At 43.0% G+C, this 13,290-nt stretch overlaps 1 protein-coding gene across 1 annotated transcript in view; it reads right to left on the bottom strand.

The window, feature by feature from the left end:
• Nucleotides 1-9,927: 9,927 nt before the first annotated feature.
• Nucleotides 9,928-13,290, bottom strand: part of COQ6 (coenzyme Q6, monooxygenase) — an 88,038-nt gene continuing 84,675 nt past the window's right edge. Inside the window, exons 10-12 of the mRNA XM_078659867.1 lie at nt 12,012-12,127; nt 11,478-11,644; nt 9,928-10,400 (exon numbers count right to left, since the gene is read on the bottom strand). Of these exons, the coding sequence (XP_078515993.1) occupies nt 10,371-10,400; nt 11,478-11,644; nt 12,012-12,127 (313 nt within the window). The 3' untranslated portion in view covers nt 9,928-10,370. The remainder of the gene's footprint in view (nt 10,401-11,477; nt 11,645-12,011; nt 12,128-13,290) is intronic.

Genomic DNA, 13,290 nt, shown 5'->3' with positions numbered 1-13,290 from the left:
CTCAGCCCACATTCAACTGCCAGACATCCACACAGAACATTCGAACAGGCTCTTGCATCACACATTCTAAGCTGGGCAGCAGGGACAAGTATAACACATCTCCCTTCTTTGATTTGATGAACAAGAGAGATGAATAGAAATTGCGGAGAGTAAATGAGATAGCAAGTCACATCCCGCAATTTCCACATAAATGTAAAACAAGATAAGATTAGCAATTTTAACATCTTCACAAACCAATCACGCAAACTAATAAATAACATTCACACCACCTTCTCTCTTCCTTAAACAAACATTACTGACATAACGAAATAACCAACACACTATCACGCCCACACATCACATACTCAACCCAAAAACCAAACAAACCGACTGGCCAGGTCAGTAAGAGGCAAAAAGTTCCCAACTTACGGCGTAGCAGTATAGTGGAACTCCAAGTTCCCTCAAAACTCCATGAGAGTATTAAAAAGTGGAACTCCAAGCTCCATCAAACTCCATGAAAATATCTAAAAGTGGAACTTCAAGTTCCCTCAAACTCCAATAAAAATATTCAAAAGTGGAACTCCAAGTTCCTTTAAACTCCATAAAAATATTTGAAAGTGGAACTCCAAGTTCCCTCAAACTCCACAAAAATATTTGAAAGTGGAACTCCAAGTTCCCTCAAACTCCACAAAAATTATTTGAAAGTGGAACTCCAAGTTCCCTCAAACTCCACAAAAATTATTTGAAAGTGGAACTCCAAGTTCCCTCAAACTCCATAAAAATGTTTAAAGGTGGAATTCTAAGCTCCCTGAAACTCCATGTAAATATTTAAAAATTGGAACTCCAAGTTCCATTAAACTTCAAGTAAGTATTTAAACTTATCACTCCACAACCCAAAAACAACAGAGCACATAATGCCCTGTGACATTTCAAACACATAACTCCCATAACCTTAAAGAATGAGACCATCCTATGAACAAAAATACAGGGCGCTTAGCTCCTACAAACTCATCTCAACCCCTTCCATCACCTTCACAGAACCATTTTGTCAGAAGAAAATTAAGCACATAGGAAATATACAGTGACAAGAAAATTAAGCAAACAGGAATCAATTAGCTCCGGTGAGCGATGTCTCACCGAGGTCCTCATAGGGGTAGAGATGTCTGTCCTTTAACTGCCGGAATCCCCAATCCAAATCACAATCCAAAGACCATATAGTGCATTACGAAGTTTGCTGAGAAACACACCCTGCACTGACAGTTTCATCTTCTTCACATCGATTTGCCGGTGCATATGGTTAATTGCGGCAAAAGTCATCAAAACAGTACCTTTTCCTGAAGTGTCCCAGCTGAAACACGAAGCATTTTGACGCTTTCTCACATTCAGGTTCATGCGGACACTTCCTCGTTATCTTCGTGAAATGCGCTGCAACCCTGTTTCACAATGTAGGTGTAAACTGAACGGTGTAAGCTCCATGGCCCCGACTTCAAAACGTAGCGTTTCCATGGTTTCAAATAGGTGCAGCAGACCAAAATTGAAGCACGCAGTTTACGTTCTGCCGGATGGCTATCGGCACGTTAAAGCAGCGAAACGTCCATATTCAGCACAATATCCTCGAGCAGGCAAGGTAAGGTGTGCGCGTGTGAAAACCGAACTTCCACAAAGGTTTAAACATCGCACACTTCAACGGCAATTACTTCAACTGTCTCCGGGATGGCTTGTTTTGCTCCGTGTTGGATGAGAAAATAAAACAACAATCTCTTTCTCTGGGGTCATAAACAGTAAAGCACGAGTTAGTTACCAAGTTTATTTGCCGACAGTGAAGCTCTTAGGCGCAATATTACACACGTTCATGTTTAAATTGTTTAAAACGTTGGGCACTTATCTGTTCTCCATGACTCATGAAAGCACACATACAGGCAGGCTCACACTTCGACACAGCTGTTTCCCAGATTACACCAGCTGATTTATGCTCCAGTAATCGAAGGGCTCCCTCCTCTAAGCTCTCTGCCACATCACATTTCTATCTGCTGCTTTCAATTACAGCTTGCCGCTCCACTGCTCAGCACAGCTCCAGTTCAAACACTAGCAGGCAGTAGAAAAATGGCACGCTTCTTTGGTCATAATGTCATTAAAGATGACTTCCCCTTAAACATGTAAGCTTGATTTGGCACTCCTGATTCTTGGGGTGACCGATTTCTTGGTCACTGGTGGGGTTTCCTAGTGCCAGTAAGCTTAAACATGCATTATAAAAGAAAGTTTTTACCTTTTAAATGTTCTTTCTCAGTTCTTTTCTTGAATACTCTCAAATGTTCGTTCTCTGTTTCTCTTAGATGTTCTTTTCTTCTATGAGTTCAAGACTCTTGTCTCCTTGTAGGTTCTTCTGTTTTAAAATTGTAGATTTCTGTTGCTTCTTCTTTCTGTCACCAAGTCGCCAAAAAATGTTGTAAATAATGCCAGGTAGTCCATGTAGTTTCTTGATGCTCCTTTATTCAGGTAAGATGGTAGGTAAGATATATAAGGGGAAACCCCACCAGGAGTGGCCTCCTGCCACTCAGCCCACATTCAACTGCCAGACATCCACACTGAACATTCTAGCAGGCTCTTGCATCACACATTCTAAGCTGGGCAGCAGGGACAAGTATAACAATTTTTTTTAAAGATTCATAGTCTTTGTATCCAGCAAAGGAAATTGATCATCATTATAAAGGTAGGTCACAATCCACACTGTTCAGTAGGAAAAAAAGGAAACTGCATAAGCAGGGTAGGCAGGGTGAACAGGACGCATGTGTAGTAGCTGCACTCACTAATTTAACAGGTTTTAGGGGCATTTTGGTCCCAACGCTAGGTGGCAGGTGCCACAAGACTGGCAATGGGAAAGAGGTATGAAGGAAAACTAAATGCAGGAGAAAATTAGATGACACTTGAAAGATTAAGTCTGTTTAGAGCTTTAGAAAAAAAAAAACGCTCGAGTATCTTCTAACATTGATGCCTTTTACGCTGGAAATTAAAATTGTATTTGTTTTGCAGCCCAACATTACTGTAGAAATTGTTTCAGAAGAGCTCTGAAAAGCTTTCTTGGAAGTATAGGATGAATAAACAAGAAAATAGCAACAACAAAAAAGTAAATAATCTAGGTCAGTCGACAAAAGAACAGCAGGCAGAAGCTGTGTAAGAAAATTCATATAACCGGTGGAATTTGAGGCTTCCACATGTAGGGTGGATTTTCTGTAGTCATACTTTTAGGATTATGGTGTGTGTGCACAAGTGGGAGTGGTTTTAAATAGAGTGGACAGCAGCCAACACTTTGGGTATTGTACATTTTGAGCAGTAGTCGATACTCTGGTTTTGTACGTACCCTTGGTAACTGAAAACTCTGTGTAGTGTGGGCTCAAATAATTTCAGGTGTAGTGGAAAGGGATTCCTCCACATTAAAAAAAGGTTTTTCATTAGGAGGGGAACATTTGTTAAGTTATACTGTTGAAAAATGAAACTTCTTAGGGCTCTGCCTTCACAAAGAAGTCATATGGTTGTATACTACTGTCTGTATCTTTGAAAAAAAAGAAAAAAAACAGCCAACTTTGCAAGCATGAACATCTCATTTATAAGGTTACTATTTGTATTGTATCATTGTTTACTACAAATGATTGTGATGGCGGAAACATGGTCCTGATCAAAATGCTGAAAAGCGCATTTGTCTTTCTCCTGATCACAACTTAAAAAAGAGCCACATTTTAACATTTGTAACGAAAGTTGAACTCCACGAACCTTCTTTGAAACTGTTCTCTGCTGATGAGAGTCACGGTTATCACAGGACGGTATTGCCCAGGCAATCACTTGTGACCAAAGTGCATTCCCTTCTGGCACTGTGGCACGTGAACAGCGAATGCTGTTTTCTTACCTGTTAGTCTTGTTCCCAGAAGTCCGCTGCAGCACAGACTGGGTAGGGCCGGGGAAAGGGTTTTTTTTTTTGCCAGAAACTTATATGTGTGCCACCCTTATCAGGATTTCTAGACAGATGACTGCCCCAGCCAGACTTCTCGTACTTGGTGCTACCCTTCCTGTGGCTTGTTTCTGAGAATCCATTCACATTTTATACTCCCAATAATAAAACATTCAGGGAAGAAGGACTGCTTGCATTGGTCGAGCTGGAATTTTGCCCTTAAGCTTCCTTTGCTGTACCAGTGGCCTGTGAGGAAGAACCTACTACTTGTTCGGGGCTCTTTAAATAACACATGGCCTCATTTTAGCAGACATTTGCCCCCTGAAGTGGGTCCCCCATATATGGTAGGAGCGGCTTCAGGTTGCCCAATGTTTCTGAATGTGGCAGCAGGTCTACCAGTGCCATCTTGGCAGGGTAGACCAGTTGTTAATTATGTTGACTATGCAGTGACGTTTTCTGTCTGGGACCGCCATGTGACGATGATGGCACGATGGCATAAGAGGGGCCAGCCTAGGTAGGGCAGCTACTCAAACGCTAAGCTCACTAAAAGTGAGGTTCCGATGGCAGAACCGACACCCAGTCCACCATCAAAAGGACCAAGTTCTCCTGTACTTTAGCTGGAGCTGGGGGTTTCTGGTACCCAAGAGTAAAGGGGACAGGACCTGCGTATTTTGGTGGATGTCCTGTGTAACAGGGGGTACCACCCAATACACTGCATGTTACCCACTAAACACCTGTACCAAGCCTGTATATCTTCAGCTTCACCGCTCTGCCAGTTCAGTGGAATCTTCAGACATTTAAGGGTTGATCCTTTAAGGAGTTATTCTCCTGGCTGGTTAAGTTGGTTTGCCTCCCCGTCCTCCTCTGTCATGAGATGCTTGGAAGTCTCTCATCCTGTGGTGGACCTTCTTAACGTGGCCATTTCGACCAAATGCTCCACAGAATGAAGCAAAGTTCTTCTTGGGCAAAGGCCTCGACTACTTGAAGATTGGCATCATACTACCCCCAACTAGATACCTTCCTTCAGCATCAGCCAATCAGATAGGAGGGCTATCCAGTGAATGTTGTCACAATGGAGCTCAAACCCCCAGCACACATCAAAGGAACATTCTGGAATTGCCTATTGTTGGTGACTATTAGTGATGCAGGGCTAAAGAGATTTTTTCCCCTCTTGATTGGAGGGGCCCAATTAACCACCGATCCCCATGAGAAGGTCCTAGATTGTGGAAAGCCTAAAAAGTTGGAGCACTGAACCCAGCCAGAAGCGTTTGAGGAAACTTCTACAAATAGCTATTCAAACTTGCTTTAAAGTAACCGAAGTTGCAGTTGGCTATCCGATACAGCTACTGTCAATATTCTAACTTCCGTAAGATCAAAACTAGAGACATAGTGGTTACGCAGACATCACTGGGGTCATTGTATTAACCCACTGATCTACATCTGGAACCTGTACTAATTCCAAGTGGCAGGTACATTAACTCACCGAGCTTTCATACTGAACCAGACCTCAGGAGACAACATGCCGTAGCTCACTTGCACTTTATTTAACTGGTAACCGACAAAGTCGCAAAATGGGTTTATTGTTTTCACTTTAACCCCTTTTTCCAAGCACTTGTTCCTTTTGTAAGAGCTCTCATTTCTTTCACCCATGCCTTTATTTTTAAATCTTTTATATTGCATTTTTTGCTCCACTCGTCTGTCTGTTTTGATTCCTCCTATAGACGAAAGACTATAGGAGGAATCAAAACAGACAGACGAGTGGAGCAAAAAATGCAATATAAGAGAGTCTTTCGTCTCTCAACTTATTTTCCAGATTGTTTTCCTGTTAAATTCTCTTCCTTTACACGCTTTTCTAACCCAGGTCTAATCCTATAATTTGTTTTAATACTTTTTTCTACTTTTGTGCCCTTTCTTGCTTTTTCACTCTTCTCCTACTCTGTGCTGCTTTCCAATCTTTTTGTTAGGGTTTAACTTCAGACAATGTCAGCCGTCGGTAGGCAGACTTAATGTTTAAGTTATATGAAATAAATTGTGTCGGCTTTCCCACAGGCCATTTGCTCATGACCGGATAGCTCTTTGCTGAACTGAGCTGTCTTGTCTTGAATCGATGGCTTTTCTCCCTACTCGTGTGGAGTTTGTCCCACCCAGGAATATTTTGTCTCGAGTGTTGTGATTAGACCAGCTATATCCTTGCAATGTAAACAAAGTGAATATTAACATTATCTATGGAGCGGCCCATGCAAGCAAGTCCCATGCAAGCAAGTCTGGTTCCTTGCAGTCTTTCCCTGATTTCCCCCTTCAGGCTTTTTTTTTTTTTTACTCCTAGTCTTCCGGTATTAATTTTTTATTAATGGGGCCCAGCGGGTTTTAAAAAACTTGGTGCGTACTCCTGTTCGCTTATTTACGTTTTAGTTTACCATTCTAACATGGCCACTCCCCGTGTTAGAACGAGAAGTTAAAAATAAGCGCCTTGCGTCACAGCGCACCGCGTGCATCATCAACAGAAAAGAAAAGGTTGGCAGTCACGTGTACACGTCTTGATGCGTGCACTTGGAAAAACATTGCTAAAGCCACGAGCTCGGCCTGTGAGAGTAGAGCCCTTTTGGATCTGCCAGTGCTTTTCTCCCTTCTGTTATTTCTCTCTCCTTGCATTGCACAGGTGCTGGAGAAATGAGGCGGCAGAAATCTATTCTGAGCTGCTCCTTGGCATCGACAGGCATGAGAGCCACTGTGAGCCAAGAGCTGACAGCAAGGGTCCAGGGAGAGGCCTAGCCAGTTCACGAAAGCCGCCCGAGCCACCAGGGAGCTAAGCAGCAAGGCCAGGCGCACTAAAACTACACCTAAAGGCCCAGCACAAGTAGACAGAATGGCCTGTGCCCAGGGGATATGAGAGACCGGGGGGGGGGGGGGGGTGAAGTGACTGGCAAACAAGAAAGTGTCGGATCTGACCTAAGATGAAGCAAGGAAGGCCAGCTACAGGCCAGGGGTAACAATCAGGGGTGGGATGAAAGTCATCTGGAAGAGGCACCAATGCAAAGGGGGCACATTATTTTGTATTTATTACCGGAGTGTTGAGATCTCAGAACGAACCTGTAATTTAAAAAAAGTTACTACTCTCTAGTAAGAATGTATTACAAGTGATTAGTGACATCACAATGCCCTGCCCTTTTCACCATCACATAGCGGACAGCCTTTTTCCCTCTTATAAGCCGTGCACTTACTCGCTTTTTCAAAGACACAAAAGCTTTCATAAGCTGTGAAAATGAAGACTTGAACCTATTCCAGTGCAGAGAAACTGCTCCGCTATCTGTCCAGCTTAACCTTTGGAAAATCGGAGACATATGTGCTGCCTATTGGCCTTTGTACAGTAACTCTGCCTTTCATCCTGAACAAATCCTTCTTTCCAGATAGAACCACGTAGACAGAAGCAGTAACAGTAAACCGAGCTCCACCATTAACCAGTTTTTTTCTATCAACGTGGGCTTTCATTCTGTGACTTCCAGTTCAAATGATAGTTTTATTCATTGGAATTAGAAATCCCCGATTGCAAAGTACTCTTATTTGAATTTAAAAAAAGCCAGGGCTGCCTTAAGTGTTAACACGGCTTGAAACTATAATCCTTTATGTTTAATCTTTGTATATTTGTTGTGTATAAAAATGCAATAAAACTATGGCATAAGTGGGACTAAAAGGACAACACACTACGCAACAGGGTCATATAGTATAAGGAATAAAATGCCCACAAAATAGCGCTGTAAGTCACCTCAGTTATGTGACTTTATAAAAGTAATGTGCTTCTATGTAGTCAATGAACGCTTCAGTGACTTGTGATGGAGCAGACTCGTGAAAAAGAGACTTGCTTGTACGCAATCTTCTCATGTAACCTCTAACCCTGTACTAAACCTTTATTGTGGAAATTAATATGCACAACATTACATTTATGAGAAAAAACGAAGCTTGCCTGTGTTTTACTAATAAGTAACTAGAGTGAATTTCGAAAATGGCCGCTAACCGAAAATCTTTAGTGTGCATGCGTCTACTGCATCTACGTAGTATGACGTACCTTTGCTTGGAGGGAATTTTCTGCATTTGTGCAGTAGCTAACAAGATGGCCGCTCTGAAACTCACATGCTTGCGGAAAAACGAAACCCAGCTATTTTACTAATGCCAATGCGGGGAGAGCAATAATATGTAAATGGGAATAGAGTAGAGATAGGTGGTATACAGTCAAAGCATTTATTTTTGATTTTAACATTTGTCTTTTGACTCTTTCAGTAGTGCTTATTATGGGCCTAGCAACGTGAACCACAGTCTATTCCCTCTCGTTCTGCTGCACATGTGTAGTACAATTAGGCTGGAAGACGCAATGTCAACTTGAACATCGTCCAAGGTTGTGAAAGGATACTTTCCTGAGACCCGGAACGACAGTCCACTGAAATGGATGAGAACCTACAAACTTTTTATAATTTGTGACAATTACATTGTGAATGCAGGTGGGAATAAAGATTTATTTATACAATTAAAGGGTGGGATTTTAAACAAAGAACTGAAAGAAAATAATGGGAAATAAGCATGGTGTGATTATCACCTCCTCTTGCCTGTCCATTCAGAGTTAAAATTTTTGTAAGTTTGAAAAATTAATGGGTGGTACTAGCATATAGAAAGGTATAATTGAGGTAGCATTAGTTAGTTGGCATTGCAGAGCACTGGGATGCTGTCGAAGTAACGAGTGAGGCTGATGAAGAATTGAATTGCTGAACCAATTAGATTAAGCAATTTAATTTTAGAAGAAGATCAAGAGTAAGTCAGAGAAGGGTGCTACGCAAGCGTCGGTGATAGAGAGGTCATCTGTCCTGTCCGGATTCCTGTCCTGAAGCCTTTGTTCGCTAGATCTTTCCTGGGGGACCATTACCAATTCCTAGGCCTGGGAGCTGGTTTTCACACCACTCCGGGTAATTATATCTGTGTATTATCTTATGTGCTTTTTTTCTATCCTCTCCCTTTCATGCAGTGTCATTGCAAAGTATAAATGAATGCATTCTGAATGATTTGTTTGAATCTTCCTTCCTGTGAGAAACGGAGCCAGTTCTGTACTGCGTACGTGGTTCAGATAAATTTAACCGGAGATAAAATTTTAAATACATCCCGACTCTGTGATCATTTCCAATGTATAAGTAAAATTGTAATCTTATGACATTTCATCTTCAACTAATGGTCCATTGACCAGAGGAAAGAACTCTGATCAGTGAAAGATTGGTTAGGAATCAGAAATAACTAATCTAGATATTTACAAAACATGACCCCAGCGGATATTGCCAGTTTAGTGTGAATGAATTTATGGGCCCAGGTGAGTATGTGATGTTAGATTAGCTATTGCTGGTAACCCGCTGATCACTTGCAATACCGATCTATTGCAGGCTCGGGGGGGGGGGGTAGGTTACTTTATTCCATATATACAGGCACTGTCAACCTATTTTTATTCTATTTACTCCACTGCTTGGCAGATTTTCTGTATTTTACCACCCTAGTCAGACATTCAAGAAATAGGTTAATCTCCAATATCTGTCCAGACTAGTTAGTACCTTGTAATCCTGCTGCACTCGGTTAATTCTAGCTAAATGTGGCTCTACGTTAGTGTTTTAGTCAACATTAGTAGTAATTGCCAAGCTGCTGCAGCATGACAATCAGAACCGTTTATGCCTTTGTCTGCCCTTAGGTTCTCTATGCTCCTTCAGCCTGTTCACTTCAGGCTTGTTGCTTTTTTTTTTATTACATTTGCTGTGCGACATTATTGTGACAGAATTCCCATGTAAATATCTACGGTTTGTACAATAGTCTGAAACCCCTCTTGGATGGAAATAGGACCAAAGACAACATTACATAATTAAAATACAATAAAAAAAACTCAGAGTAAGCGGACCCACCAGGTAGTCCACCTACAGAGCGGAGCCTAGAGACGTCTTTACCCTTTACCAGTTTGTAGATGAAAGAGTCACACTTTCCACTTTATACCGCGTGTATTTGGCCACTTTATTGGATAACACACTTTATTGATTGTTCAAAATGTAACTATACATGTGAAACCATGTGCAGCAAACAGTGCGTGCGGCTCTGTCCCAGTCAACCATTTCTGTTGCCGCCAAAGGGTCTCGATTCCAAAGATGAAGAAAATTCGGATGAAAGTGAAGCAATGATTCACCTTAAAAATATAGCTTTATTTATGCTAAAATAATTAAATTTACAGATTAGAAATCAGCTCAGTGGAGTCCCCATTCTTGAAAACGTTTCAATGACTAGCAGCATTTAACAGCTCCATCGAGTCTTCTTCAGGAAGCAATGAACCAGTGGGCAGTCCATGAAATGTCAGAAGGGGAAGTCACTCCTGGGAGTGAAGCCAAGGGGAAGTCATTATAGTCTTTTGTTGGGAGCGCTCTACAGTTCAGCAGTGTCACTTGCTCGCAAAGGCCATGATTTGTTCCTACAATAAACATGGGCAAAAAAACACATTACAAAAATCCAACACACACTTCTGGCTGCTTTAAGCAGCCCACAAAATGGTCTTACCAGTGGTACTGGAAACACATTTTCAGACCAGAGAGGGTGAAATTATGCTGCTCATTATCATGTATCGACCCTCCCTGTGAACGTAGCATGCATGTCAGGACCCACATCTCCGCATCCCCTGAGCTTGTCCCCCACAAGCAGGGCCAGACTGGCTAACGGGTGTTTTGGCATGCTGCCGAGCTGGGTGCTGATGTCACTACGGTGGGGGCTAATTTTGTTGATGAAGACCTGCGTGTGCTTCGAAATAAACAAAGCAAAAAAAAATTTGTTCAGCACACGCAGGTCCCCATCAACAAAATCAACCCCCAGCTCGGCAGCATGCCAAAACGCCCGGTAGCTAGTCCGGCCCTGCCCACAAGGCCCTATATGGTAATTTGATGTAAAAATAAATTGGTTTTATACTGCTCTACTGCAACAAGATGCCTAATATTGGCAGGTATGGCCACAGTTTTTAATAAAAAATAAACCAGCACACAGAGCATTTGCTAATCTGACCATTACCATCAGTATTGGCAAATGGTGGGAAATTCAAATCACTGAAGACGTGGGCCCGGGTCCAACTCAAGGACAATATTTTGCAGCACTGAGCCAGATAGTAAAGTCATGCAATCATCTACCCAAAGCACAGCTTGTGATAAACATTCTATAGGAGGCACAACAAACGGAACGGGTTCACCCATCAAACAACTGGAACCACTGAATCCACAAAAGACCACTGCCAACCCAACCCCGCATCAGTGGCTTGGGGGGGTGGGGGGGGGGGGGGGGGGGGGGGCTGGGGGGGAGGTACCACGGTTTGACATACCCCATCAAGTAGATGCCGAATGTTTGGGCTACTAGAGGACATGTGGTGGGAACCCACCAGATCATATGCGATGACGTGTAGTGCGAGCGAGAATTCAGCACACAAAACAAATCTATAAAAAAAAAAATCCATGCCACCAGTAGATTATTTCAGATGCCAACATGCCATCTCCGGGTGTGAAGTTACCTTGACAGGGGAGGCAGAGTTTGTAGCCTGCAGTCCCAGAGTCCTCAGGAGTACAAAAGGTGCGTTCTTGGAGGAGTACAGCCTCTTCAGCAGGTCAATGGCAGCCATCATGGGCAAGTTATGCCTCTGCCGCTCTGTCTCATACTCAAGGAGGTGGCGGGTGGAGCCTGCAGCATGGGAAGTGAAAGGCTCAGAGTTCACTTATGCACAAACGTAGAGCTCGTTTATTTCCATTACACCCAACAAAACAATTGTGTCCTTCATTGCAATACCACTCGCATCACCAGGCTACCCTCAAAGAGGACACTTCGCAAGCCCCTTTACATAAAAAAAAAAAAAAAGCAACGCACTGGGCTGGCCGAAAAGTGTCATGGCACCAGAACCATGTTACAGATGCTTTCAGTTTTTGCATCTGCATGCCCTCCCTACCCCTAACCTCCCGTTACAATCCAAGCTCCTCAAAGTACCCATCAGCCCTACTTCCATCCTCCCACCAACAGTTTAATGTAGAGTGAGACCACACATATGCGTTACCTATATCCTTTCCTGCAAAAGCAGCTCTGCTCAGGTGCTGTGCAAGGCTTGAAACATCACCGAACCCCATGTTAACGCCTTGGCCGGCCAGGGGATGTACACGGTGCGCGGCGTCCCTGAAAACACAACAGGAAGATTTTTCAGCATCACATGGCGGGCGTGTCAGCACACAGCAGCTACCTCCCAACCTCCCAAATGCCAACAGACCCACTCACACAAACAATTCAGCACGTCTGCACCTATGTTCACCCCACTGCTCACCACACTGGTCCCACTGCTCACCACACAAGAGTAGCAAATCCATGGCCCAATGCTCACTCAATTGTAGCCCAAACGGCAATAACAACCAATTATGGCAACCAGTGTTTGGACATGCAGGGAAAGACATGCACTATACAGAGTGGCTAGAGGGGGGGGCTGCCTGAAGGTAGGCGACTTATACAGGAACAACAGATTTATCTTCTCATTGCAAGCACAAGAAAAAACTGGTCTGAGCCCTGGACAGGTTCTACACTGTGCTAGACTAGCTCACGGTGCCCGAGGTATCCAACCATCTTTTTTGGATCAGCCACAGGAACACTTGGCAATATCTCAAATCCTGGGGCATGCTGGATGTTGGCGCTTGATAACAACTATATGTGAAGCTGGTGTTGGACAGGGGTGGTTCAATGAAACGTCAAAAGACTGGGGAATGGGGACTGTGAGGACAAATCAACTGTCTGAGTGGCAGAGAGCATGTGAACAAGTACAATTGGTATCCCCAAATTCAAGCTCATACAGTTACACTATTAACACCGAACGTTTATGGCACCTTACAACTGACCGCGATATGCCCTGATAGTTACGTTAAGTATTCTTATAGAGCGCTCAATTACCCAGAAGGCATCTTTATGATAGCGGAGATAGCAAGTGGGAAAAAAACCCCTCAAGGAATGAGATTAACCTACAGAGAAAAGCCATGTTTTCAAAGCCAAGAGATTAGACATGGCTTTAATGTGTAAAGGAAGAGCAGTCTAGGTTTTTGATGCTCCAAGCACAAAATGTCTAATAGTCAGGTTACCTGTACGCAGTGCACGCTGCCAAACTCCTACACATGACCTAAGCGTGCACCCGCCTGAAGGACTTCTGGACAAAGATGATAACTCGAGTCAATCATAACGGCTACAACTGGAAAAGTTAAGTAAAGCTATGCCTTTTGGGGATGGTACCACAATAGTAACTCTAAAAAAAAATGTAGGCTTGAATGATGGCACTGGTATTGGCACGGAGACAAATTGAC

The sequence above is a fragment of the Lissotriton helveticus genome, chromosome 9 (assembly GCF_964261635.1).
Source record: "Lissotriton helveticus chromosome 9, aLisHel1.1, whole genome shotgun sequence".
Classification (NCBI taxonomy): domain Eukaryota; kingdom Metazoa; phylum Chordata; class Amphibia; order Caudata; family Salamandridae; genus Lissotriton; species Lissotriton helveticus.
Note: the sequence above shows the minus strand (reverse complement) of the source record. Positions and strands in the feature narration are given on the sequence as shown.